At 37.6% G+C, this 27872-nt stretch overlaps 1 protein-coding gene across 1 annotated transcript in view; it reads right to left on the minus strand.

Annotated features, from left to right (window-relative positions):
* Positions 1 to 27872, minus strand: part of USH2A (usherin) — a 798563-nt gene that overhangs the window by 216147 nt on the left and 554544 nt on the right. Inside the window, exons 45-47 of the mRNA XM_032136481.2 lie at positions 10763 to 10972; positions 9234 to 9436; positions 3242 to 3354 (exon numbers count right to left, since the gene is read on the minus strand). Of these exons, the coding sequence (XP_031992372.1) occupies positions 3242 to 3354; positions 9234 to 9436; positions 10763 to 10972 (526 nt within the window). The remainder of the gene's footprint in view (positions 1 to 3241; positions 3355 to 9233; positions 9437 to 10762; positions 10973 to 27872) is intronic.

Raw genomic sequence — 27872 nt, forward strand, 5'->3', positions numbered from 1 at the left:
TTTAAACATGGTACTCTGCAATTTCCTGATAATATCCCTTTATATGTAATCACTTTTTAGTCATATTGTTGGTATCCGGGGAATCTTTTGATCTGCACAATAGTACATTCGTTCTGGGATATTTTCTTGTCTTTTTAAAAAATTTTCTCCCTCTTTTCCTTTGATTCTCTTTCGAAGCTCTTATTATTCAAATATTAGACTTCCTGGATGCTCTCTATTGTTTTTTCTTTTTCTTTCTCTCTTTTAAATCTTTGTGTTTCATTGCATTTTCAGAGACATTCCCTTGAACTTTCTTCAAAAGTTTCAATTCAGCTTTTCACCGTTTTAATTTCCATGAGGTTTGCTCCTCGCTGGTTATTTATTTATTTTTTTAAGTATGCTGGTTTTGTTTTATGCTTAGAGAATCTTCTTTTATCTATCTGAGGCTATAATTTTTTTTTCCTCACCTGCATTGTCTCTGAATCTATTGTATCATGTCTTTTGTTTATTTTGGTCCCCTTTTTATCTTTAAGAGTGATGCACCAAAAAAAAAAAAAAAAAAGCCAACTAAAAGCTTTATAGGTAGGTGAGCCTTGTTGATTGGCATACTTCCCTACTGGGTGACCAGAGGACAAGTTGTTTTTACTGTTAGGGATTCCTATATGCTATTATCTGGAGGTATTTTATTCGAGATCATTCTTGTTTTTCTAGAGAAGTATGTTCAGTTTCCTATCTGGAGGTGTTTATGACTTGTCTACTTGCTTTTGAGGGCAGAACTGGGAAACTTAGCCAAAAAGCCCACCATTCAGGTTGTAGTCTCACTTTATCACTGTTTTTACTTCTGCGTCTCATCTCAGCTCCGCTCTGCCTAGTAGCCCTCAGTTTCTCCAGTCCACCACCTGGTCGGTGGACTTTGTCATGTGGAGGAAGAGAAATAGACCCCTGGATGCACAGCAAAGATGCAAGAGATCTGGGATTCCAAACACTTATTTGTTAACAGTTGTGTCTCACCCCATGATTTCAGCTTTAAACCTTACCCTCTCTCCTCCTCTTTACAGCCTTAAAACTTCTAAGTGCTCAGCCTCTCCAGTTCTCTGTGGAAAAAACAGTTTGTTTCCTGTCATTATTGTCTTTTGTCAACCAATATTTTGGTTGTAAATTTCTCCACTGTATTCAATCATTTGCTTCTTTCTGACAAATATTGCTTACAAAATTGTGTTGCAATCTCTTTTCTGTTGTTGTCTCCTCTCTCACTTTCCTTGTTCTTGTTGTGTAATACTCTTTTTAATGTTTCTGTTATCAATTTAATGTACTTGGATACAAGCAATTTTTAATAGCAACTAAAAATATTTGTCCTCTGTTATTACGTGCAATGATCTTAAAGGAAAAAAAACCTAGAGACACAGTCACATTTGTTCCATTTCTTATAAAGCTTAGATATTATTTTCAGTTATAAATAAATATGTAATATGAGGCATATTCTGTTATGTCATTCACATGGGCTTGAGTCATGGGGATGCCAGCAGACAAGAATTTGAAAACATCCACCCACCTAACTATAATTCTTCCTTGAGCTTTTCAAGACTGAACTCAAATGTCACATCTTCCATGATGCCTTCACTGATAATTCTGGGTAAAGTTTGCTATTTTTCTCTTTATGTTCTTCTTGCACATCTAAACCTCTTATTATAGTGTTTTTCACATTGCTCTATAAAAATTTATTTAGGGGAGTATCTTCCACAGTGGACTGGAACTTTGCAAATTTAGAATCATGTCTTATGCTCTTTTGTATTACTTTTGCCTTCCATATATATATATATATTTTTTTTTTTTTTTTTTTTTTTTTTTTGAGACCGAGTTTCGCTCTGTCGCCCAGGCTGGAATGCAGTGGTGCAAGCTCGGCTCACTCCAAGTTCCGCCTTCCAGGTTCATGCCATTCTCCTGCATCAGCCTCCCGAGTAGCTAGGACTACAGGTGTCTGCCACCACACCTGGCTAATTTTTTGTATTTTTAGTAGAGATGGGGTTTCACCATGTTAGCCAGGATGGTCTCGATCTCCTGACCTCATGATCTGCCCTCCTCAGCCTCCCAAAGTGCTGGGATTACAGGCGTGAGCCACCACGCCTGACCTTGCCTTCTGTATTATTATAGCCACCGATGTGTTTGCTAAAAGAATAAAGGTCTCTAATGCCCATTTAATATGACTATTTTCCCCCTGCATAGTAGATAATACTGTGAATAGGTTGGGGGCTATCTGCTGGGGGGATTATAAACTAATTAGTATGCCAAAAATTAGATCAGTATCTATCATGTGTTTGATAGAAGATATACTCAAGGAGACAAGATATGATTATTGCCATGAACAGCTAACAGTCCGGTTAGTTGGATTTTTCTAATTATTTCAACCATTGGTTGCCAAAACCAGTACTAATTTTTTTAACTGATTTAAGATCTAGAAATTTCAACATGTCATAGAGGAATCCTTCAGAATTGAAACATGAATAATAGACTGATTATACAGTGTGTGTATGTGTCTGTGTGTGTGTGTGTGTTGTTTGTATGTGTAAGTGAAGGGTGATTCATCTGGCTTAAGCAAAAAGTATAATGTGAAAGCACTAAGATTTCTTTTCCCAGCCTCAACTTGATACAAACGGATGAACAATTTACCATCTTATTTTCAGCCTTGGAAACAATACCAAATATTATTATTATTGTTGTTACTAATTATGAATAATAAAGAGACTCACTTTCAAACTATGGTCATTTCTCAGCAACAAAAGAATAAGGAAAAATAAGGTGATTCTACCAAGAAGCTGACAAAATTGGTAATGGTTATCTAAATATTATCTGCCCTGCCAATTTTACAGATTTCTAGCTTTAGGGCACTCTGATGTATAAAAATCAATTTTTTTTCAAAAAGATTAAGTTAGAAGGTAGTCATTACAATTAAGCTTCTATTATGCTTCGCAAAAGGATTCACTAAAGGACACATTCAAATAAGGAGACATGTATTTCAAGTATTTGCTTACAGGTTACTAAATAAGAAATCTGAGGCTGGGCAATCAGGGAAATTAAAGATTAAATGTCATTGGATGTCCAGTGAAGATTAACATCTGTGAAATAATATCAAAAATTTGATTTACACACACACTTATAATAACCCATTAAATGAGATTGTCATGGCTGAGAGGATACTTTTGATTTTTATTTTCATTTCTTCTGATCAGAGTTCCTTAGATTTAACTGACACAAAATTTTGTACCTTGAAGTGATGCCACGAATTGTGGGTGTTGGTATATCACTTGGAGTATCTTCCACAGTGGTGATTTGGGTTCCATTGCTTTTCACGCAGGCGTATATTGTGCAGACTTCAACCTGCAAACATTAGTTTAGAAAAAATAAATGCAACCATTTTTGAAATAGTTACTAACAATAGTCTGAATCCCACCTTCCCTCATTTCACATGAATCTCTTGTATTTCTCTATAGCCTCTTGAGGTTTAATCAATATTCATTTTTGATGTTAACTGACTCCAAAGGAATGAGCTCAGAGGAAGGTACAGAATTGGGATCAAGACAATTGATTTAGTAATGGGAATGATGATGTTTACTCTCTGGTTGCAACTATTCAGAAAGAGAAAGATACATTAATCTACTTAAGAGCATAGTCAAGGAATGGAAGATGCCCAAGTGACAGTTTGCAAGCATAATAGGTTATCACTGCTTACTGTTCTCTAAATCTATAACTAAGTAGTGTAATGATGGTATCTTCTGGAAGTCTTGACACTGTAAAACAAATAGCCTAAATGCTAATGTCTAATGGAGGAAAAATGAGGCCTAGAGAAGCCTTCCAATATGGCTGAGCTATTTTATATCCATTTGTTCCAGATGCAGTTGTATTTTTACCTTAATCACAGCAGAAAATCATCATTCATCCCTTTAATTCTGCCGCCTAATCTGAATAAAAACCGAGGAGGGTGGAATAACTGAAGATTAGAAATGTGGTTCATCAAGCATTAGTAACACAAAAGGAACGCGTTAACCAAGAGGGAGGAGAGAGAAATGAATATACAAAAGATTGGGAACATTTATAAAGCAATATGATTCTGCTCTCAATTAAAGGATAAACCAAAGAGAAATGTATTTTTACAGTGCTAATTTACTTTAAGCATATAATACATAAATGGAGAAGGCAAGCTAGGTACTGATGAATCTTAAACACTAATTCCGAGCTTTTATGTGAAATGGTTCTCTGATTGTTCCTTTGGTGGTTGAGGAAAGGCAAATGGGATTCTTGTATTTACTAGATATGCTACTTTATTCATAGGGTACCTAAATGTTAGTTGAGGCATATGTTCATAATGCTGTATGAGTTGTGTTACTTATTGATGCCATATAGTCTTTTGAAGTATTAATAGTGGATATTTAAACACTATCAAGGGCCTACATTCTGAGCATGTCCAATTAAATCTGAAATAAAGGCAGATGAACTTAAAATATAATGCTGTAATATAATTAATGAAAATGAACTTTATACATATTGGAAAAATTTGGTTCTATGATACATAATGAGATAACTCAGAATCAATTCAACTGAATTTATTATGTATCTAATATGTGCCAAATATTATAATGGATATATGCACAAATAATTGTATTGATTCCTCATAACTCCATTTAAACAAATTTACAGAGAAGCCAGGGAATATTGTCAAGCTGGTAAGATTTGGGATATCTGAGTTGTTCTCCACTGTACGCTACTGGCTTCTCATCTAAATGTTAAACATAACTTTAAGCTCTAAACTACTTAGGTATATTAAAATGTTTCTCCAGAAAACATTTCTTTTGATTCATTGTTCAAAGGAAAATGACCAATGACTACTGGTTGTAGCCAGATGATTATATATGTTTTAACCTCAAATGTTAGAGAAATGTGCCAATATTTTTTTATTCTTACTAGTATTAACATTCCAAGTCTCCATTTTGGGACCTATTTCTAGTGCTAAAACTATATTGTATAACATGTGAGTGAAACACAAATATAAAGCTTACTATATTTATATTAAAAAGAGGTAAAATTGAATAAAAATGAAATTATTATTTCTTTGTAAAAGGGACATATAAAGGGATTATTCAAAAAGTAGATACTTGGCTGGGTGCAGTGGCTCACACCTGTAATCCCAGCACTTTGGGAAGCTTAGGCAGGCGGATCACCTGAGGTCAGGAGTTTGAGTTAACATGGTGAAACCCTGTCTCTACTGAAAATACACATAAAAGAATAACCTGGTGTGGTGGTGGGCACCTGGAATCCTAGGTACTTGGGAGGCTGAGGCATGAGAATCGCTTGATTCCAGGAGGCAGAGGTTGCAGTGAGCCGAGATCATGCCAATGCACTCCAACTTGGGTGACAAGAGTGAGACTCTGTCTCAAAAAAAAAAAAAAAATAGATACTTGATTGTGTTATGTGCTTTAAAATCAATAGCTATTTTACGATGGGGTTAGCATAGAGAGCCTTAATTCTAAAGTATTAGGCATTCCAATTAAATGCTTATTTTAAATGAAACTAAATCACCTTTGACATCATAATGAAAACCACTGAAATTTGATGTTCAAATTTCCAGAAATGCAACAGCTATATCAAGTACAATATTCTTGGACTACAAAAAGCTTCACAAAAAATATAGTAATCAGGAATAAGAATATCTTAGGCACTAATAACAAAATTCTATTATTGGATTCTACTTTGGTCTTTTGTATCTTCATCTGTTTCCACTCTCCTCAGGCTACCAGAAGAGGAGGCTTTATACCTACTGGTTTGAGTTATTTATACCTGACTCAAACCAGTAGTGGTATAAATAAAGCCTTTTCCATAGAACATTTTTAAACGTTAACTCTTGATCCAGAGTCAGAAAGCTGAGCTGCACATGCATGCACAGCACACAGTGTTCTCACTTCTAGGTTGTGTGTTTCGAGTCTTGGTAAAGCAAATGAATAAGGCGACTTTTGAAAACTCAGCTTTCCTGAACAGGGGTCAGAAGAAGACAATACGGCAAATCCTCCATCACCTTCTTGTGTTAGCTTTTTTTATATAGCTATATTTCTAATTTATTTGGAGCATGATTTCTATTTTATAATTTGGCCTATGGCCTACCTGCATACATGGACTCACTGTAAGAATCATGAACATAAACATTAGTCCACATATTTCATGCTAAGACAACTCAGGTAGGTTACGGGAATCATGGTGTGCAATGAAAACAAACCATTGCTTAAGAAAAGCAGAGAGGACACGAATGGAAAAACATTCCATGCTCATGGATAGGAAGAATAAATATCATGAAAATGGCCATATTGCCCAAAGTAATTAATAGATTCAATGATATTCCCATTAAACTACCAATGACATTCTTCGCAAAATTAGAAAAAGCTACTTTAAAGTTCATATGGAACCAAAAAAGAGCCTGTATAGCCAAGACAATCATAAGCAAAAAGAACAAAGCTGGAGGCATCACACTACCTGACTTTGGACTATACTACAAGGCTACAGTAACCAAAACAGCATGGTACTGGTACAAAAACAGACACATGGACCAATGGAACGGAATAGAGATCTCAGAAATAAGACTGCACATTTACCACTATCTGATCTTTGACAAATCTGACAAAAACAAGCAGTGGGGAAAGGATTCCCTATTTAATAAATGGTCCTGGAAAAACTGGCTAGCCATATGCAGAAAATTGAAACTGGATCCCTTCCTTACATCTTATACAAAAAGTAACTCAAGATGGATTAAAGACTTAAATGTAAAATGCAAAACTATAAAAATCCTAGAAGAAAACCTAGGCAATACCATTCAGGACATAGGCACAGGCAAACATTTCATGACAAAAATGTCAAAAACAATTGCAACAAAAGCAAAAATTGACAAATGGGATCTAATTAAACTAAAAAGCTTCAGCACAGCAAAAGAAACTATCATCAGAGTGAACGGGCAACCTACAGAATGGGAGAAAATTTTTGCAATCTATCCATCTGACAAATGTTTAATATCTAGAATCTATAAGAAACTTAAACAAATTTGCAAGAAAAAAACAACCCCATCAAAAAAAGTGGGCAAAGGACATTAACAGACACTTCTCAAAGAAGAATTTATGCCGCCAACAAACATATATAAAAGAGCTCAACATAACTGATCATTAGAGAAATGCACATCAAAACCACAATGAGATACCATTTCATGCCAGTCAGAATGGTGATTATTAAAAAGTCAAGAAACAACAGATGCTGGGGAAGCTGTGGAGAAATAGAAAGGCTTTTATGCTGTTGGTGGGAATGTAAATTAGTTCAACCATTGTGAAAGACAGTGTGATGGGTCCTCAAAGGCCTAGGACCAGAAACACCATTAGACTTAGCCATCCCATTACTGGGTATATACCCAAAGAAATATAAATCATTCTATTATAAAGATACATGCACATATATGTTCATTGAAGCACTATTAACAATAGCAATGACATGGAATCTCCCCAAATGTCCATCAATTATAGACTGGATAAAGAAAATGTGGTACATGTACACCATGGAATACCATGCAGCCATAAAAAGGAATGAGATCATGTCCTTTACAGGGACATAGATGGAGCTGGAAGCCATTATCCTCAGCAAACTAACACAGGAACAGAAAAGCAAACATCACATGTTCTCACTTATAAGTAGGAGCTGTACAGTGAGAACACATGGACACAGGGAGGGGAACAACACACACTGGGGCCTGTTGAGGGGGCATCGGGGGAGGGAGAACATCAGAATAAATAGCTAATAATGCATGTGCAGCTTAATACCTGGTAGATGGGTTGATAGGTTCAGCAAACCACCATGGCATACATTTACCTATGTAACAAACCTACATGTCCTGAACACGTATCTAGGAACTTAAAATAAAATACATTTAAATGAAAAAAAAGAAAAATAATTAATGTACCTTTCTTCTTTATTCGAAGATATTTTTATTTGGTTTTCTTAGGAAGCTAGGTCTATGAGTCCAGTAGGGGAGACTAAAGTGTTTGTTGTAGCCAGATGATTATATGTCTTAACCTCAAATGTCAGGAAAAGGAGATGGAAACCTGAATGAGGTAGTACTATTAAATGGATAGAACCAGTAAAACGTTTCTGTGGTCAAATAAAATTTCTGTGCTTAATATCTTCTGAAAATTATCTTACAAAGCTCTTATGAATTTTAGAAGCAGCTTCATTAAAAAATTTAGTAAATTGCAAGCTTTCTGTAAATGTGGGGTTTCTGAAATACTCTAATTTTTTTTTATCACTCATTTGCACATTTAGCCTTGTTATCTTTTATGGCTTGGTACTCCAACAAGATTTCCAATTCCGTGAAGATAAGTTCCTTGTTTTATATGCTTTAGTATTCCCTATACTTTTTCTACTTTTAAGGCCAGTAGCCCCTGAAGAAGTCTATGAATTTGACTTCAAGTGATCAGTGCACTTTCTGAAATCATGGGTTAAATTTTGTCACACAAGTGCATAAATATTTTTCTAAGGCAGAGTACACTGACTTCATAAGATTCTCAAAGAAGTCCAAGGGCAAAAAATTTTAACCACAATTGCTCTCACATATGAGGAGAACATTGAACATTTTTTGAGTGACGAATAAATATATTTCTTTCAACTTCGGATAAAACCTTTTAATATTTTTTGTCTGCTATGTTTTTATATATGTCTTCCTGTTGCATTCAGAATCACAGAATGCTAGAGGTGGCTAGAATGTTTTAAGTCATCTAGTCCATTGCCCTTACAAAAGAGGAAATTGACACCAAGTGAAGTTTCATAACTCCTCTGGAGATATTAAATTAGTAAATAGGAGAAATGGGAAGAGAAAAAAACATCTCCACATTTACAAACTGATTCTGATTTTGATTTCAGTAAAAGATCCCGGGAAAAGGTAAACTGCTCAGCAAGATTTATTTAGAATATATGATTAGCTTCATTTTGCCAGTGAGAATTTCATCACCATCCTCATCACCATCGTTTTCCATATTATCATTATCTTCTCTCCAGAGACTCACATGTTTGCCTACAGCACACAGATTTAATTCTGATCAATTTTCCTTCTCTCTTTCCCCTTCCCCACCAATGAAATAATCTGTAACCAAGACAGAAGATATCCACTTGAAGACATAGCCTGGCATGTTTTATTTAACATATCCATAAGCCTAACCATCAAAAAACAATGTTCTAACCTGAATGTCATAGATAGTGAAGGGAGACAGGTCTCTCAGAATAAACGACCCAGGCACATTCATTCCGGTCTTGTAGAGCTTATTATTTACATAGATAGAATACTCAATGACAACACCATTTGGGTTTGAAGGAGATGTCCAGATGACACGTACAGCTGTACTGTTGATGATGACAACCTCTGGAGGAAGCATGCCCTGAGGCTCTAGAATTAAAGGAAGAAACTGAATAAACTCCAGCTGTCTCTGAAAAAGCACATGTTAAGCTAAATGCAGATTAGTATTTAAGTTTAGCAAAGGGTTTGTTGCTTATCTGCTTTTCGCTGATGAAGTTATCACAGTCTGTAGTCCTCTGTAAATTGGCTTATTATACTCTCAGTTAGAAACCATAAGAATTGGTGGTAAAGTGCTTTATACCACCAGCATAGTGCTAATCTTCAATACTATATGACCAGTGGGATATGATGATGAATTAGTCACCCATCTGCACCACTAACACTTATCTATTTTTTGTCTTTTTTCCATCCCTTCACTCTATACCTTCAAGGTGCAGGGGAGGGAGGGAAGGAAATAAAATTTGCTCCTTAAGCAAAAAATAAAACTCAAATACAATGAGGCTGGTGGAACGTGAAAAATCATTTGATGTTACTAGCTTGTAACTCAAGCAATATGAAGCAATAATGCAATATTGTCATTATGTAAATGATTTTGAATGTTGATTACCATAGGTAATGATGAAATCTAACATAAGAAAAAAATCTGGCTTAGCGTTAAATTGCATAATTATTCAAGCATGTCAGAAATAACTATGCAAAGACCTATTTTTATCATAAGAACCCATCTTAACTAGTTGAAGAATTGTCCTTGTGATCTACCCTATTTTATAAACAAAAGGTGCCGACCTTTGGCACCACAAAGGGAAATGGGTTCCACACTTAAAGAGCTCTGCTAATGACCTGGAACACTTGCTTGGGAGGTAATGATATTATAATGTTTATAATGAGACTTTATAAAGCCAAAAAGATTAGAAAGACCATTCCAAACACATTTCAGATTCACAAGTTGCTTCCCTTGCTTCCTCCCCCTTGCTAACTGGCTTAGAAATGAGTCATAGGCAATTTTTCTCAGTGGCTGAACTTCCACCTACCATTTCTGGTGACTCAGGGAGGGCTCTCACTGTGTTTGGCTGTCGTTTTGAAAAACATACTGCTTCTGAGGGCAAATCTTAAAAAAAATGTTTCTAAATGTCACCATTTATTGATGTGAACTCAGCTCTAAAATAAGTATACACTGAAAAGAACAGGAACAAACTGGGCTAATATCTCATTATTAGAGCTTGTGCTTCTGTCTCAATGGGACTGCTTATTGATCTGCTACTGACGACAGTGAGCACTTAAGCATTTTAGCCCCCGCCCCCTTCCCTCCTACACCGGAAATTTTATAATGGAGGGATGACTGATCTCAACCCCGGCAAGAATCAATCAATTTCATTCGCATCTCTGAGGCAAATATCCTTTAGAATCTGGACTCACCCCCATCGCAAGTGGTTGCATGAAGTCCTGCACTGCTGATGCTGTGGACTCCATTGAAGACAGAGATAAAGATCCAATACTCTGTGTTTGGCTTTAGGTGGCCAATGACATGAGAGTTTACATCTGGCAAGATTTTTAGAGAGTCGTTTGAGGTAGCAGAACTCCAAAAAAGTGTGTAATATTCAACTTCACCTTGTAGGTCTTGAACAGCTGTCAACAATAAATGCAGGACATGGTGAATGTAGCTGAGGGTTTCAGGGGAAAAAAAAATTCTATCATTAGCTTTCTAGAATGAGAAAAAAAGAAGCTTAGAGAGTCTTTGTCTTGGAAATGTTAAAAAAAAGCTTATGAGATCTCCTTTTTGGCGGTGCTGGTGGTGATAGTTTTTATTTTATTTATTTATTTTTGAGACAGAGTCTTGCTCTGTCACTCAGGCTGGAGTGCAGTGGTGCAATCTTGGCTCACTGCAGCCTTGACATCTTGGGCTCAAGCGATCTTCCTGCTTCAGCCTTCCAAGTAGCTGGGACTACAGGCTCAGGCCATCACACTAGTTAATTTTTATCAGTGTTTTGTAGACACAGGGTCTTGCTATGTTTCCCAGGCTGGTCTCAAACTTCTGGCCTCAAGTGATTCTCCCACCTTAGTCTCCCAAAGTGTTGGGATTACAGGTATGAACAACTGCACCTGGGCAGTTTTTATTTTTTAATAATTTGTGTTTTTTCCCAATCCCATAATTAATTGCAGTCTTATATAGGAATATGAGTCTTATAAGAGTCTCATCTTTTTAATTTCCTTTAAATATTCTAATTTTGCTACTTATAATTATTCAATGAATCATCAGAACTTTGATAGAACACTTATGAAAGGAAACTAAGGTGAAAATAAAAGTACACAATACATGGAACAACTTCTGCTCATAAGTAACATAATCCTAGAGAGAAGACTAGGCTAATACAAATAAGGGCATTTCCTGACACAGATCCTAGAGACATTTTTTTAACTTGCTAACAACATTTGCTAACTGATACCTGGAAGAATGCTTAGATAGATATCCTTTTATATACATTGTCAATGTAGCAGGGCTACATAGCATGCTCCCCTTAAGGACTGGCTCAGGATAATACTTAAATTTTTATCAGGGCTCTCATCTTTCTCTTCTAGTTCAATGTGTTTCTATAATGTAGACAAGCCTTTAAAAGATACCAAAATCAATCACTAACTGTCTTGCAAATATAACTCATCAATTCTTCAACCTTTATCCTTTCAAAGACCAGTCTATTACTTTTTGTCCTCTTCCTCCCAATTTATCCATTCTGTTCCTTAGGCTCTGCTTCTCATTATCTGCCCACAACGATTCTTTAACAAGAGAACATGAAAACAGCCATATTTTCTTAGGTAGGAAGTAGTATGCTGCTCTACCTACATCAGTATTATTTTTAGAGGCTTTTAAACAGAAATGATTACCTTTGTTTGTTAGGATGGGGGTGGAGTGTTGGCTTACAAGCCTTCTGAAATTTCATGTCAAATTATGCATCAAAAATTGCTCAGGCCGGGCAGAGTGGCTCACACCTGTAATCCTAGTACTTTATGAGGCTGAGATCACTTGAGCTCAGGAGTTTGAGACCAGCCTGGGAAACATGGCAATACCCCATCTCTACATGAAATACAAAAACTAACCAGGCGTGATGGCACACACCTGTAGTCCCAGCTACTCAGGAAGCTGAGGCAGTAGGATGGCTTGAGCTCAGGAGGCAGAGGTTGTGGTGAGCTGAGATCGTGCCACTGTACTCCAGGCTGGACAACAGAATGAGACCATGTCTCAGGAAAAAAAAAAAGAAAAAAAGTTAAACAGCATTAGTCCAAGGATTGGGAGGAAAAAGTGGCATTTCTCCTTATGGCTATCGAAGTCCAATTTCATTTATATGTGAGATCCCAGCATATGGCCATATAAAGTAATATAGCTTTGAGAATAGTGTGTTTCTTTAAAGGACCCCTTTACATTAAAGTCTTGGTGATTTTGCATAAAAACGGAATGCTAGGTTTTTCTTTTTGTTTTTCCTAAATACACTACTGCTTTCACTTTAGCTCTAGAAACAGTTAAAAGGGTATGATGGGCCAGTGTAGTTGGAAGAGTTTGTATTGGAAGACCTTTAGCAATTAATTTGGAAAATTCTGGGTTTTGCAGTGTTTCTTTCCTCTGATGTCACAAAAATGTAAGCACATGCAATAATGAGGTCATTATTGACCATTGGCAGTAACTGACCATTAAAATCCCTTAAAATTTTCCTGAATGATAATATTCGTCAAGTACAGCAAAGCCATGGGTGTAGTGAGTGCAAACGTTTCTTCTGTTACTAGCATCATTTTCTACTGGCTCACAGCATTATTTATTACTCATTAATTTGTGGCTGCTGTGGTATAATGCAAAGTGTACTAGATTTGTAGTTTATGTTGAATTTTAGTTTGTTAAGTGAGCAGGCTGATTATAAAGTCAAGCCCTAAAGATGTAATATTAATGAAATGCTTTCAAACTTTACTTGATTTCACTTGGGTTATTAAATGTGCCTGTTATCTGCACTATCAAGTTCCAATTAATATACCCATGTAGATACATTAAATATATTTCCACTAGCACAAGTTCAAGACGAGCAAAGATCACATGTCAATGTCTGGATGAGACCCCATTAAATGTCCATTCTTAGCCATGCACCATATGTCAACCCCTCTGAAACAGAACAGAACCTAGGACAACAGGAAAAGACTGTGATTCCGTTCCATTGTTTATGTCTTACTGCATGATATCGAGGCTCTTGAGAACAGAAACAGGCAGCATTTCTGGGTAACAAGTACCAGATTTCTGGCCTATTCTCCCTGTTTCCACCATTTGCTTCAACACTTCTTTCTCCACTCATGTGGATGTTACACTTGGGAGTCCAAAACATAGAAAAATCTAGAAACACATACAATTTTATACATGTTCCTGGTTATCACATGAGAAGTTCTGGGAGCAGTACATGCATAGGAGCATATTTTTCATTGCTCAAATAAGGTCTTTAAACTTCGACGCACTCATCCTAAGTCAGTGAACCATCTAAGAAACAGAAGATACATCCTCAGTTCAATAGACCAGCACAAAATTAAAGGCTGATGACCTTGATTTTACCTCTGAGAGAGGAAGGCTATTAGTATGGAAACAGCTGAATGAAGAGGCAAGTAAATTTCACCCTCCCTGTCTATTGAGAAAAGCTGGGTCTGAATGTATCTCTCCTTTTTTAAATAGAAAAACATAAGTTACAAGGCTTTTTCCTAGCATAAGACAAGGGAAATCTTGTCTAGAACCTTCCAAGGCAGAAGTTTTGTGTATAATACTTCTATGAGAATGGGATGGAGGTTTTATAAAATATTTGCATCGTGTACCAAAAATAAAAAAGGGACATTACTTCATGAAAAAGAAGCCTCTATGAAGTAGGTTTGTGGAATCATAAAAAGACAGCCACAAAGACAGAGATGTAAAGGGGTCTGCCTTAAATAAGGAAAGCAAGGAAACATGTAAAGCAATGGCAGAATTAAAACGTACGTTGAAAGCAGAAATGAGCAGAGTTAAAAATGCACAATATCAAAGAATTAACAGGAAAATGACAAGGAAATCAGTGAAAGTCAAAATTATAGACATTGAGAACAGAAAAAATCTAATTACCTTAAAAATAAATGCAATAAATAATTACGGATATGAAATGCCCCACTAAACCTTACCCAAAATGACTTATGTCTACAAACTGAATAGACTAATACAGGTTTCTCCAAAATAATCACAATATATCCAAACATAGACATATCATGGAATATTGAAACATTTTAAAGGTAAACCAAAAATTAGGAACATTTATAAAGGAGAAAAAAATCAGATAAGCTTCAAACTTCTTATGTGGAATGTCAAATGTTGAAAGACAATGGAACAATTTCAACAAGTTTTGAGGGGAAATAGTTTAATCCAAGAATTTTATACATTTAAGTGTTTACTTATGTGTAAAAACAACAGACATACTTTCTTATTTAGGCAAATTTAAGAGAATGTGCAAAGATGAGAGAAATACTTTCTTATATAACCAAACATTTAGAGAACATAAAACTAATTAATTGATTTTTTTTTAAGTTTCATGATAAAACTATCCAATAATCTTCTTCAGAAGACAGAAAGATTGATCAAGATCCAGAATTCAAGATTGGGAAAGTTTAAGAATTGCTGGTAAGTACTGGAGCCATTTAGAGAAAATAGTTGTGTAAAAAAATTATATCATAACAACAATATTAATAATAATAATAAACTGAACATTGAAAACAGCAGATGAGAAAGGCAAGAAAAGTAACAGTATATTAAGTTTTTTATTATACATAAAATAGAATGGCATGAAAAAATAGAGAAAGACATTAGTAACCATTAATATCATTAATACCATTTAAACTTTAAAATATAGTATAGCAGATAAAAGCTATCTTCTGTAATCTGAAGGCAAAGATTTCTAGAACTCCCTAATACCAACATTTTTCTCTTCTTGTCACATAATTGAACTACATTTTCAGGGCCCCATGCATCTGGACTGAGATGTGAAGGAGCAATTGGCCGTCTCTGAGGGTCTAGTTTTCCCATCTAAGGTAGGATTCTAAGGCCCTGGGGAATGGTGGATTGACTACATAGAAAAAGCCTGTCTTTAATTGACACATAGGAGTTTAAAAAGGGCAACACAATAATAGTGGGGGACTTCAATACTCCACTGACAGTACTAGACAGGTTATCAAGACAGAAAGTCAACAAAGAAACAATGGACTTAAAGTATACCTTAGAACAAATAGACTTAACAGATATTTGTAAAACATTCTACCCCAAAACTGCAGAATATACATTCTATTCATCAGCACATGGAACGTTCTCCAAGATAGTCCATACGATAAGCCACAAAATGAGTCTCAACAAATTTAAGAAAATTAAAATCATATCAGGTATTCTTTCAGATCGCAGTGGAATAAAATTGGAAATCAGCTCCAATAAGAACACTCAAAATGATGCAAATACATGGAAATTAAACAATCTGCTCCTGAATGATCACGGGGTCAACAATGAAATCAAGAAGAAAATTAAAAATTATTTGAACTGAATGATAATAGTGACACAACCTATCAAAACTTCTTGGATATAACAAAAGCAGTGTTAAGAGGAAAGTTCATAGCCTTAAATGCCTGTATCAAAAAGTCTGAAAAAGCACACATAGACAATCTAAGGTCACACCTCAAGGAACTAGAAAAACAAGTACAAACTAAACCCAAAGCCAGCAGAAGAAAAGAAATAAGCAAAATCAAAGCAGAACTAAATGCAATTGAAACTAACAACCAAAACAATACAAAAGATAAATTAAATAAAGACCTGGTTCTTGGAAAAGATAAATACAATTGACAGACCATGTAGGAAGATTAACCAAGAAAAGAAGAGAGAAGATCCAAAAAAGCTCAATTAGAAATAAAACAGGAGACATTACAAATGACACCACAGAAATACAAAAGATCATTCAAGGCTACTGTGAACACCTTTATGCAAATAAACTAGAAAACCTAGATAAACTCCTGGAAATATACAACTCTCCTAGATTAAACCAGGAAGTAATAGAAACTCTGAACAGACCAATAACAAGCAGTGAGATTGAAATGGTAATTGTAATGTTACCAACAAAAAAAGTCCAGGACCAGACAGATTCACAGCTGAATTCCATCAGACATTCAAAGAAGAATGGGTACCAATCATATTGACACTATTCCAAAAGATATAGAAAGAAGAAATACTCCTTACATGGTTCTATGAAGCCAATATCATTCTAATACCAAAAACAGGAAAGGACATGACAAAAAAGAAAATGACAGACCAACATCCCTGATGAACATAGATGCAGAAATCCTTAACAAAATACTAGCTAACAAAATCCAACAGCATATCAAAAAGACCATTCACCATGATCAAGTAGGTTTCATACCAGGGATGCAGGGATGGTTTAACATATGGAAGTCAACAAATGTGATACACCACATAAACAGCATTAAAAACAAAAATCACATGATCATCTCAATCAATGCAGAGAAAGCCTTTGACAAAATCCAGCATCCCTTTGTAATTAAAACCCTCAGCAAAATAGGCATAGAAAGGACATACTTTAATATAATAAAAGTCATCTATGACAAACCCACAGGTAACACTATACTGAATGGGGAAAAGTTGAAAGCTGTATTAGTCTGTTCTCATGCTGCTGATAAAGACATACCTGAGACTGGGCAATTTACAAAAGAAAGAGGTTTAATGGACTCACAGTTCCACATGGCTGGGGGTGCCTCACAATCATGGCAGAAGGTGAAAGGCACACCTCACATGGTGGCAGACAAGAAATGAGAGCTTGTGCAGGGAAACTCCCCTTTATAAAACCATCAGATCTCATGAGACTTATTCACTGTCACAAGAATAGCATGGAAAAGACTCACCCCCATGATTCAATTATCTCCCACTGGGTCCCTCCCACAACACATGGGAATTCTGGGAGCTAAAATTCAAGATGAGATTTAGGTGGGGACACAGCCAAACCATATCATGCTGCCCTGGTCCCTCCCAAATCTAATGTCTTTACATTTCAAAGCCAATCATGCCTTCCCAACAGTCTCCCACAGTCTTAACTCATTTCAGCATTAACTGAAAAGTCCACAGTCCAAAGTCTCATCTGAGACAAGGCAAGTCCCTGCCACCTATGGGCCTATAAAATCAAAAGCAAGTTAGTTACTTCCTAGAAACAATGGGGGTACAGACATTGGGTAAATACAGCTGTTCCAAATGGGAGAAATTGGCCAAAATGAAAGGGCTACAGGCCCCAACGCAAGTCCAAAATCAAGCAGGGCAGTCAAATCTTAAAGCTCCAAAATGATCTCTTTTGAATCCATGTCTCACATCCAGCTCATGCTGATGCAAGAGGTGGGTTCCCACGGTCTTGGGCAGCTCTGCGCCTGTGGCTTTACAGGGTACAGCCTCCCTCCTGGCTGCTTTCACAGGTTGGCATTATCTGTGCTTTTCCAGGTGCACAGTGCAACCTGTTGGTAGATCTACTATTCTGGGGTCTAGAGGACAGTGGCCCTCTTCTTACAGTAGCACTAGGCAGTGCCCCAGTGGGGACCCAGTGTGGAGGCACCCACCCCATTTTTCCCTTTTGCGCTGCCCCAACATAGGTTTGCCATGAGTGCCTGCCCCTGCAGCAAACTTCCGTCTGGATATCCAGGTGTTTCCATACATCTTTTAAAATCTAGGTGGAGGTTCCCAAAACTCAAATCTTGACTTCTTTGCACTAGTAGGCTCAACACCATGTGGAAGCTGCCAGGTCTTGGGAGTTGCACCCTCTGAAGCCATGGCCCAAGCTCTACATTGGGGCCTTTCAGCCATGGCTGGAGCCACTGAGAAACAGGGCACCAAGTCCCTAGGCTGCACACAGCATGGGAACCCTGGGTCTGGCCCTTGATACCACTTTTTCCTCCTAGGCCTCTGGGCCTGTGATGGTTGCAGCTGTCATGAAGACCTCTGACATGCCCTGGAGACATTTTCCCCATTGTCTTGGGGATTAACATTTGGCTCCTCATTACTTACGTAAATTATATAAATTTCTGCAACTGTCTTAAATTTCTTTTCAGAAAATGGGACTTTCTTTGCTATCACATTGTCAGGCTGCAAATTTTCTGAACTTTCATGCTCTGCTTCCCTTATAAAACTGAATGCCTTTAACAGCACCCAAGTCACCTCTTGAATGTTTTGCTGCTTAGAAATTTTTTCTGCCAGATACCCTAAATCATCTCTCTCAAGTTCATAGTTCCACAAATCTCTAGGGCAGGGGCAAAATGCTGCCAGTCTCTTTGCTAAAACATAACAAGAGTCACCTTTGTTCCAGTTCCCAACAAGTTCCTCATCTCCATCTGAGACCACCTCAGACTGCATTTCATTGTCCACATCATTATTAACATTTTGGTCAAAGCCATTCAACAAGTCTTTAGGGAGTTCCAAACTTTCCCACATTTTCCTGTCTTCTTCTGAGTCCTCCAAACTGTTCCAATCTCTGCCTGTTACCCAGTTCCAAAGTTGCTTCACATTTTTGGCTACCTTTTCAGCAGCATACCACTCTACTGGTGCCAACTTTTGTATTAGTCTGTTCTCATGCTGCTGATAAAGACATATTGGAGATTGGGCAATTTACAAAAGAAAGACTTAATGGGCTCATAGTTCCACATGGCTTGGAAGGCCTCACAATCATGGTGGAAGGTGAAAGGCACATCTCACATGGCAGCAGACAAGAAAAGAGAGCTTGTGCAGGGAAACTCCCCTTTATAAAACCATCAGATCTCATTAGACTTATTCACTATCATGAGAATAGCATAGGAAAGACCCATCCCTATGATTCAATTATCTCCCACTGAGTACCTCCCACAACATGTGTGCATTATGGGAGCTACAATTCAGGATGAGATTTGGGTGGGGACACAGCCAAACCATATCAATAGCATTCCCCCTGAGAACTGGAACAAGACAAGGATGCCTACTTTCACCACTTCTATTCAACATACTGAAGCAGCATCATTGTCTGGGGTAAATATCCATGGTTTGTCATCTCATGCGAGGGAAATCAAGGATGCAGGCACACAGTGAGTTTAAGAGTGGAGGTTTAATTGGCAAAAGAAAGAGAAAAGAGAATAGCTCTCTCTTCTGCAGAGAGAGAAGGGCTCCCAAGTGGGTCTTCCAGTCCACGGCAAAGTGCACAGAGCTTTATAGACTGGCTTGAGGAGGCAGTGCCTGATTTACGTAGGGCCTAAAGATTGATTGGACCATGTGTGCCATTTACACAGTGCATGAATAACCTGGTCACCCCATCCTAATATTTTATTATGCAGATTGGTTCTCTACCTGGCCGTGTTGTCTGTTTCTTACTGTACATGTGCTTGACAAAGAAAAGGGCAGATGGAGCCACTATGTTGAACATGCCTTGCCCCCAGGTAGCCTTTTCCTGTTGGTGCAGCTGCTGGCATTCACCCATGCAAGCTTCCAGCTTGCTTATCTATGTCTGCAGCTCAATTTAACAGGCTGCTCTTTGTTAGAAAAGAGATAATTTGGGGGCTGCTGCTTTTCATTAAAAGGAAAACCTTATTGAGGACTCTCTTACCCTCCCTATCTGCCTAAATAATTTCTTTTTAACTCCTATAGCAATAGTATGTAAATCCTAGCCAAAGCAATCAGACAAGAGAAAAAAATATAGGGCATCCAAATAGGTAAAGAGGAAGTCCAACTGTTGCTGTTTTCTGATGACATGATTGTGTACCTAGAAAACCCTAGAGACATTTGGATGGCTAAAGAGTCATCCAAAACCCCCCTAAAACTCTTAAATAAATTCAGCAAAGTTTTGAGATACAAAATTAATGTACACAAATCAGTAGCACTGTTATACACAAAGAGCTACCAAGCTGAGAATCAAATCAATAACTTAACCCATTTTACAATAGCTGCAAAAATAAAAAGTAAAATACTTAGGAATCTACCTAACCAAGGAGGTGAAAGACCTCTACAAGGAAAACTGTAAAACGCTGCTGAAAGAAACCATAGATGACACAAATGAAAACAAATCCCATACACATGGATGGGTAGAATCAATATTGTGAAAATGATCATACTGCTAAAAGCAATCTGCAAATTCAATGCAATTCCCATCAAATTACCATCAACACAATTCCCATCAATGCAATTCCCATCAAAATGCCACCATCGTTCTTCACAGAACTAGAAAAAAAATCCTAAAATTCATATGTAATCAAAAAAGAACTCACATAGCCAAAGCAAGACTAAGCTAAAAGGACAAATCTGGAGGTAACACATCACCTGACCTCAAATTATACTATAAGGCCATAGTCACAAAAACAGCATGGTACTGGTATAAAAATAGGCATATAGACCAATGAAACAAAATAGAGAACTCAGAAATAAAGCCAAATGTTTACAGCCAACTGATCTTTGACAAAGGAAACAAAAACATAAAGTGGGTAAAGGACAACCTATTCAACAAATGGTGCTGGCATAATCTGCAAGCCACATGTAGAAGAATGAAACTGGATCCTCATCTCTCACCTTGTACAAAAATCAACTCAAGATGGATCAAAGACTTAAATCTGAAACCTGAAACCATAAAAATTCTAGAAGATAACATTGGAAAAATCCTTCTAGACATTGGTTTAGGCAAAGACTTCATGACAAAGAACGCAAAAGCAAATTCAACAAAAAGAAAGATAAATAGATGGAACTTAATTAAACCAAAAAACTTCTGCACAGCAAAAGAAATAACCAGCAGAGTAAACAAAGAGTAGGAGACAGTCTTAAAAATCTTTACTTCTGACAAAGGACTAATATCCAGATCTACAAGCAACTCAAACAAATTAGCAAGAAAAGTACAAACAATCCCATCAAAAAGTGGGCTAAAGACATGAATAGACAATTCTCAAAAGAAGAATGGCCAAGACACGTGGAGATGGCCAACAAACATATGAAAATACTCAACATCACTAATGATCAGGGAAATGCAAATCAAAACCACAATGTGATACCACCTTACTCCTGCAAGAATGGCCATAATCAAAAAACCAAAAAATAATAGACCTTGGCACGGATGTGATACAAAGAACACATTTTTACTCCATTGGTGGGAATGTAAACTAGTACAACCACTATGGAAAATAGTGGAGATTCCTTAAAGAACTAAAAGTAGATTTACCATTTGATTAATCAATCCTACTCCTGGGTATCTACCAAGAGGAAAAGAAGTCATTATATGAAAAGATACTTACACATGCATGTTTATAGCAGCACACTTCACAATTGTGAAAACATGGAACCAGCCCAAACGCCCATCAATCAATGAGTGGATAAAGAAAATTTGGTGTGTGTGTGTGTGTGTGTGTGTGTGTGTGTGTATCAGCCATTCAAAGGAACAAAATAATGGCATTTGCAGAAACCTTGATGGAACTGGAGACCATTATTCTAAGTGAAGTAACTCAGGAAAGAAAAACCAAACATCATATGTTCTCACTCATAAGTGAGAGCTAAACTGTAAGGAGGCAAACGCATAAGAATGATACAATGGACTTCGGGCACTCAGGGGAATGGGTGGAAGGGAGGCAACGGATAAAAGACTATCCATTGGGTACAGTGTACACTGCTTGGGTGATGGGTGCACCAAAATCTCAGAAATCACCACTGAAGAACTTATTCGTATACAAATAAGTAAATAAACAAATTGAAAAGGGATAAGGAAGAGATACAGCTATAGCTTTGATTTTTGGTTTTGGTTTCTGGGTGAATCCCATCAAATAAGATAGAAAACATGGAATTATAGGATGAGATTTTGAAACTTGTTTCATTTGAGACTTCTTGAGTTTGAAGTGTGTCAACAGAAGAGGTTCATAAATTTGAAAAGGACAGCTTTATTTCTCATAAAGGGTTGCAGCCTGCAGGATGGCCATTCAGACAGCCTGGGAAGCATACGGTAGCCTTGAGCCAGAAGCCAGAAAAGATTCTTCAAGGGAGGAGCAACGGGAATTTATGCTGAGTGGGGTGACTGAAAATACATATTCAATAAGCCTCAGGAAGAGTCATGAGTATTTATGAATGGAGAAACATGCACATGTGCAATTGAGTTTTACATCCCCTGGTGCATCCTACGTACAAAAATGGCAGCATTAGCACCATCTGAGGGTGGAGTTTTCAGCCCTCTAACATCAAGCAGTGAAGAAGAGGACATGAAGACCCTGACTGCACATTCTCCATAGACTGGCCATGACAACTGTGTGACCAGAGGTCTCTCATCAGTTAATAGAAGAGGGGCAGCGTCAGGTGGTTGGTTGATATCAGTGGTGGAATCTTTTGAAAGGGATGGTTTCTGCTTAGCACTTAGGGAAGTAACCCTAATGGTGTAAAGCCAGGGAGGGGTGTCTGACTTCCCATCCCACTGTAGCCAAGAACTCAGTTTTCAAGGTTGCTCTGGGGTCCCCTTGGCCAAGTGGGGATCCACTCAGATGGTTGTTGGAGCTTAGAATTTTGTTATCTTTCAAGTGTTTCTGTGGAAACTAGGTGAACTTAAAAACTAAAATGCGAATGTTTGAGCTACAGTTATACAATATGGAGTTAAGGCTTGACTTGCTTGTATTTGATGCAATAGAAAGAAATGGGGATTTCCCATGAGATTATGTTAAATATGTGTATATTGGGATATATTTTCTCAGATATTCTAATCCTGTTATGTATGACATATTTTGTGGACCACATAAATTTATCTGAGCAGGTATTGCTCTATCTGTAGGAATATCAAGTTAATCTCTGATATGGTTAGGTACCATGTCCCCACCCAAATCTCATCTTAAATTGTAATCCCCATAATGCCCATGTGTCAAGGGCAGAACCTGGTGGGAGGTGATTGGGTCATGGGGGTGGTTTCCCCCACACTGTTCTCATGATAGTGAGTGAGTTCTCGCAAGATCTGATGGTTTTGTAAGTGTTTGACAGTTCCTCCTATGCGTGCATTCTCTCTCTCACCTATCTTGCCCGTTGCCTCTTTACTTTCTGCCATGATCGTAAGTTTCCTGAGGCCTTTCCAGCCATGCAGAACTGTGAGTCAATTAAACCTTTTTCCTTTATAAATTACTCAGTCTTGCATATTTCCTTTCAGCAATGTGAGAATAGACCTTTACAATCTCAGTGAGCTGAAAAAGGCTGTAACCTTTGGATAAGAGGTTTGCTATTAAATGTTATTTTTAGTTGCAATCTCCAATCCTTGGTCAGAAATTTGGTCTTAGCTGGAGCAAATTCTCAAATATAGAACAGGCTCCTCTCCTTTATAATGAATTCCTAAATAATTTTAACAGTAGTTAGATATGTATTAGTCTGCTCAGGCTGCCTTAACAAAATATTACAGGCTGGGTGGCTTGAACAACAGAAACTTATTTCTCACAATCTGGAGGCTAGAGGTTCATGATCAAGGTGCTAGCAAATTTGGTTTCTGCTGAGGGCTCTTTCTCTGGCTTTTGGAGAGCTACTTTCTAGCTGCTGAGTTTTCTCATGCCTTTCGTCTGTGATCAGAGAGAAAGAGGGGGTTGGGGGAGAGACAGAGAGAAAGAGCGAGCGAGGCTGTGTGCTAACTGATGAAATCAAGGTCCCAATCTTATAATCTCATTTAACCTTAATTACGGTTGACCCTTGAACAACACAACAACACAGGTGTAAACTGCTTAGGTCCATTTGTAAGGGGACTTTTTTCAACCAAACAAGAATTGAAAATACAGTATTCTCAGCCAGCACGGTGGCTCTTGCCTGTAATCCCAGCACTTTGGGAGGCTGAGGTGGGCGGATCACGAAGTCAGGAGATTGAGACCCTCCTGGCTAACACGGTGAAACCCCATCTCTACTACAAATACAAAAAAATTAGCCAGGCGTGGTGGCATGTGCCTGTAGTCCCAGCTACTTGGGAGGCTGAGGCAGGAGAATTGCTTGAACCCAGGAGGCGGAGGTTGCAGTGAGTCAAGATCACACCATTGCACTCCAGCCTGGGTGACAGAGTGAGACTCCATCTCCAAAAAAAAAAAAAAAAAAAAAGTAGTATTCTCCCATGCAAAACCCGTGTAGAGGGCCAACTTTTCATATACATGGATTCTGCACTGCTGACTGCTGGACTTGAGTATGCACAGCTTTGGTATACTTAGGGGGCAGTCCTGGAACCAATCCCCTGCATATACCAAGGGATGACTGTATTTCTTTAGAGGCCCCGCCTCCAAATACAGCTACACTGAGAATTAGGGCTTTAGTCCATAACAGATGGGCTAGTTAAAAGTTACCCTGCAACAGCAAGTAGATTGTGCTTCTTACATGGCCTTAAATTATTGCCATGGTTCCCAGCAAAGGGGGATCAAGGGTTTATATCACCACCAAACTTCATGTGATCTCTAGTGTACTACTTTTGGAAGATGAGGCCTAGTTGGAGGTGTTTGGTTCGTGGGGCCAGATTCTCATGAATGGCTTGGTGTCTTGCTCTGGCAAGGCTGGGTTAGTTTTTGAAGAAATGAATTCATTCCCTCAAGAGTGGGTTTTCAGAAAGCCAGGGCATCCCTTGGATTTTGCATCTTTGCACATGTCCACTCACCTTTTGACCTTCTCTGTTATGTTTTGATGCACCACAAAAGCCCTCACCAGAAACCAAGTAAACACTACAGCCATGCTTCTTGTACAGTCTGCAGAATCATGAGCTAAGCAAAACTGTTTTCCTTATTAACTTCCCAGCCTCGGGTATTCTATTACAACAACACAAACAGACTAAGACAATTATCAATGTCAATTATGTCTTCTAGATTTTTAACATCTACATTAGGGGTCAGCAAACTATGTTCCATGAGCTAAATCTGGCCTGTTGGCCTAGTGTGGCCCACCCCCTGCAAGCTAAGAATGGTTTGTACATTTATTTGATTGGGGAAAAAATAAAAAGAAAAAAAGTATTCCATGACATGTGAGAATTATTAGGTTGGCGCAAAGTAGTTGTGGTTTTCGCCATTACTTCAATGGCGAAAACCACAATTACTTTTGTGCCAACCTAATATAAGAAAATCAAATCTCAATGTCCAAAATAAAGTTTTATTGGAACATGGCCATGCTTATTTAAAAATCAGAATCACCTTATTGCTGTTTATGTGCTCCAGTGGCAAATTTGAGTTAAGACAGAGATTGTATGAGCTTTAAAGTCTAACATTATATATATATTTGACACTTTACAAATAAAGTTTGTTGTACTGATTCAGATCAATTATAGTAAATCATTTCATTTATTAGATCTCTTAATTTATTTGTCTAGGACTAAATTCTTCAGACATCTCACATTAGCAGGCTCATTTTGGGAGGTAATTTTGCTCAAATGTAAAATCCTGGAGGGACATTATTAAGCTGATTTTATGATGGAAGTCTTGATCTTGCTCACAGGGTCTCCAAATTTGAGTCCAGTTTTCCAAGTTCTGTGGTGCAGGGCTCTGCGTCACCAACCAAGTAGTTCCTGGAAAATTTGAGCTTATCAAAACTGCTTCTTGAGAAAATTCTTTACTCTGCCTGAGGGTACTACTGCTGACATGAAATGGAAAGATTATCCTGTTGGGCAATAATCCTTCACGTCAGCCTCCTTAGTTTTCTGAGCAGCATATCTCCTGTCTTGTCTCTAGTTTACCCATCTGTCAAAACCAAACACCTGCACTTTGGAAACTCCAGAGCTACTTTAGTCTCTCATAATGTTCCAGCTTCTATCAGGGGCCTGCCAGAGAAAACTGTATTTAAAGGAGAGAGTATAATAGATATATTAATTATTCATCATTTTATATTTAGTTACAAAAACAGGATAGCTAATTTCTACTTTTAAGGTAAATCGATATGGGCAAACAGAGAATGAGTTAGTTAGCGAAGTTGGTGAAACCTAAAATCTCCAAAATACAATAGCTTAAATAAAATCCATGTTAATTTGTATCTCATGTAATAGCCTCAAAGTGATCAGAACAGACTGTGCTCCATGTGGTCACTTAAGAACCCAGGAACTTTCTCTTATGGGGATTTTGGATCTCTTTGGGTGTTGTACACGACTGCATATTTGAAACTGAGAACATGATCATGTCCTCATTCCAGTCCAGGGGAAGGGCTAAAAGAGAACAAGTAGGCAGATATCCAGTGTTTTCTGGTTAATATCCAAAAAGATGCAGATTGTCTTTCACTTTCTATTGACACAAACACATACTACTGGTATTTCACCTGGCCATGACTAATTGCAAGGCAGGTTAGTAAATGCAGTTTCTAGATAAAGGACAAGGCTATCACTTAAAGAAAAAGAGGAGAATGGATGCCATGCAATAGTTAGTAGTTTTCACTTTTTTTTTTTTTTTTGAGACAGAGTCTCACTCTGTCGCCAGGCTGGAGTGCAGTGGCGCGATCTCGGCTCACTGCAACCTCCGCCTCCCAGGTACAAGTGAGTCTCCTGCCTCAGTCTCCCGAGTAGCTGGGACTACAGACATGCATCACCACACTCGGCTAATTTTTGTATTTTTAGTAGAGACGGGGTTTCACCATGTTGGCCAGGATGGTCTTGATCTCCTGATCTCATTATCCGCCTGCCTCGGCCTCCCAAAGTGCTGGGATTACAGGCATGAGCCATGGAACCCAGCCTAAGTTTTCAACATTTTAACAGATTTTTAAATTTCTATCTTTTAGCCAAGTCAGGTAATTATAAAATAATATACATTCTTTATACATCTTCAACTCACTGTAGAAATGCTTTTATCTCCTTTGTAGGGACATGGATGAAGCTGGAAACCATCATTCTCAGCAAACTATCGCAAGGACAAAAAACCAAACACTGCATGTTCTCACTCATAGTTGGGAAATGAACAATGAGAACACTAGGACACAGGAAGGGGAACATCACACACTGGTGCCTGTCGTGGGGTCGGGGAAGGGATAGCATTAGGAGATATACCTAATGTAAATGACGAGTTAATAGGTGCAGCACACCAACATGGCACATGTTTACATATGTAACAAACCTGCACGTTGTGCAGATGTACCCTAGAACTTAAAGTATAATAATAATAAAAAAAGAAATGCTTTTATCTGAATAGTCTTGCAAAATCAACTTCCAAGCTTTCACTAGACATGGCTTCCCCTTTTAAATATTTTATAAAATGTTATTGAAAGGACCATGCACATTTTAGAAATAGAATAATACTTTATACAAATACTAGGTGATTACTAATTGTTAAACATATATTATTTCATTTAGTCCTTAATAAATTTTAGGGCAGTTATTCTTATTATCTTCATATTTCAGATTAGAAAACTGGAACTCAGGTTAAGTTCTAGGTCGTAGTGCCAAAACATATTGGAACTGGGATTTAAATTTAAGTATCCCTGATCCCAAAGTCTATTTTAAAATTATTTATTCCTATGGCTGTATACAATGTTGGCTGTTGTCATTTTTGTAATTAGAAGAAT

This window comes from Hylobates moloch, unplaced genomic scaffold (genome assembly GCF_009828535.3).
Source record: "Hylobates moloch isolate HMO894 unplaced genomic scaffold, HMol_V3 SCAFFOLD_18, whole genome shotgun sequence".
NCBI classification, from domain to species: Eukaryota; Metazoa; Chordata; class Mammalia; order Primates; family Hylobatidae; genus Hylobates; species Hylobates moloch.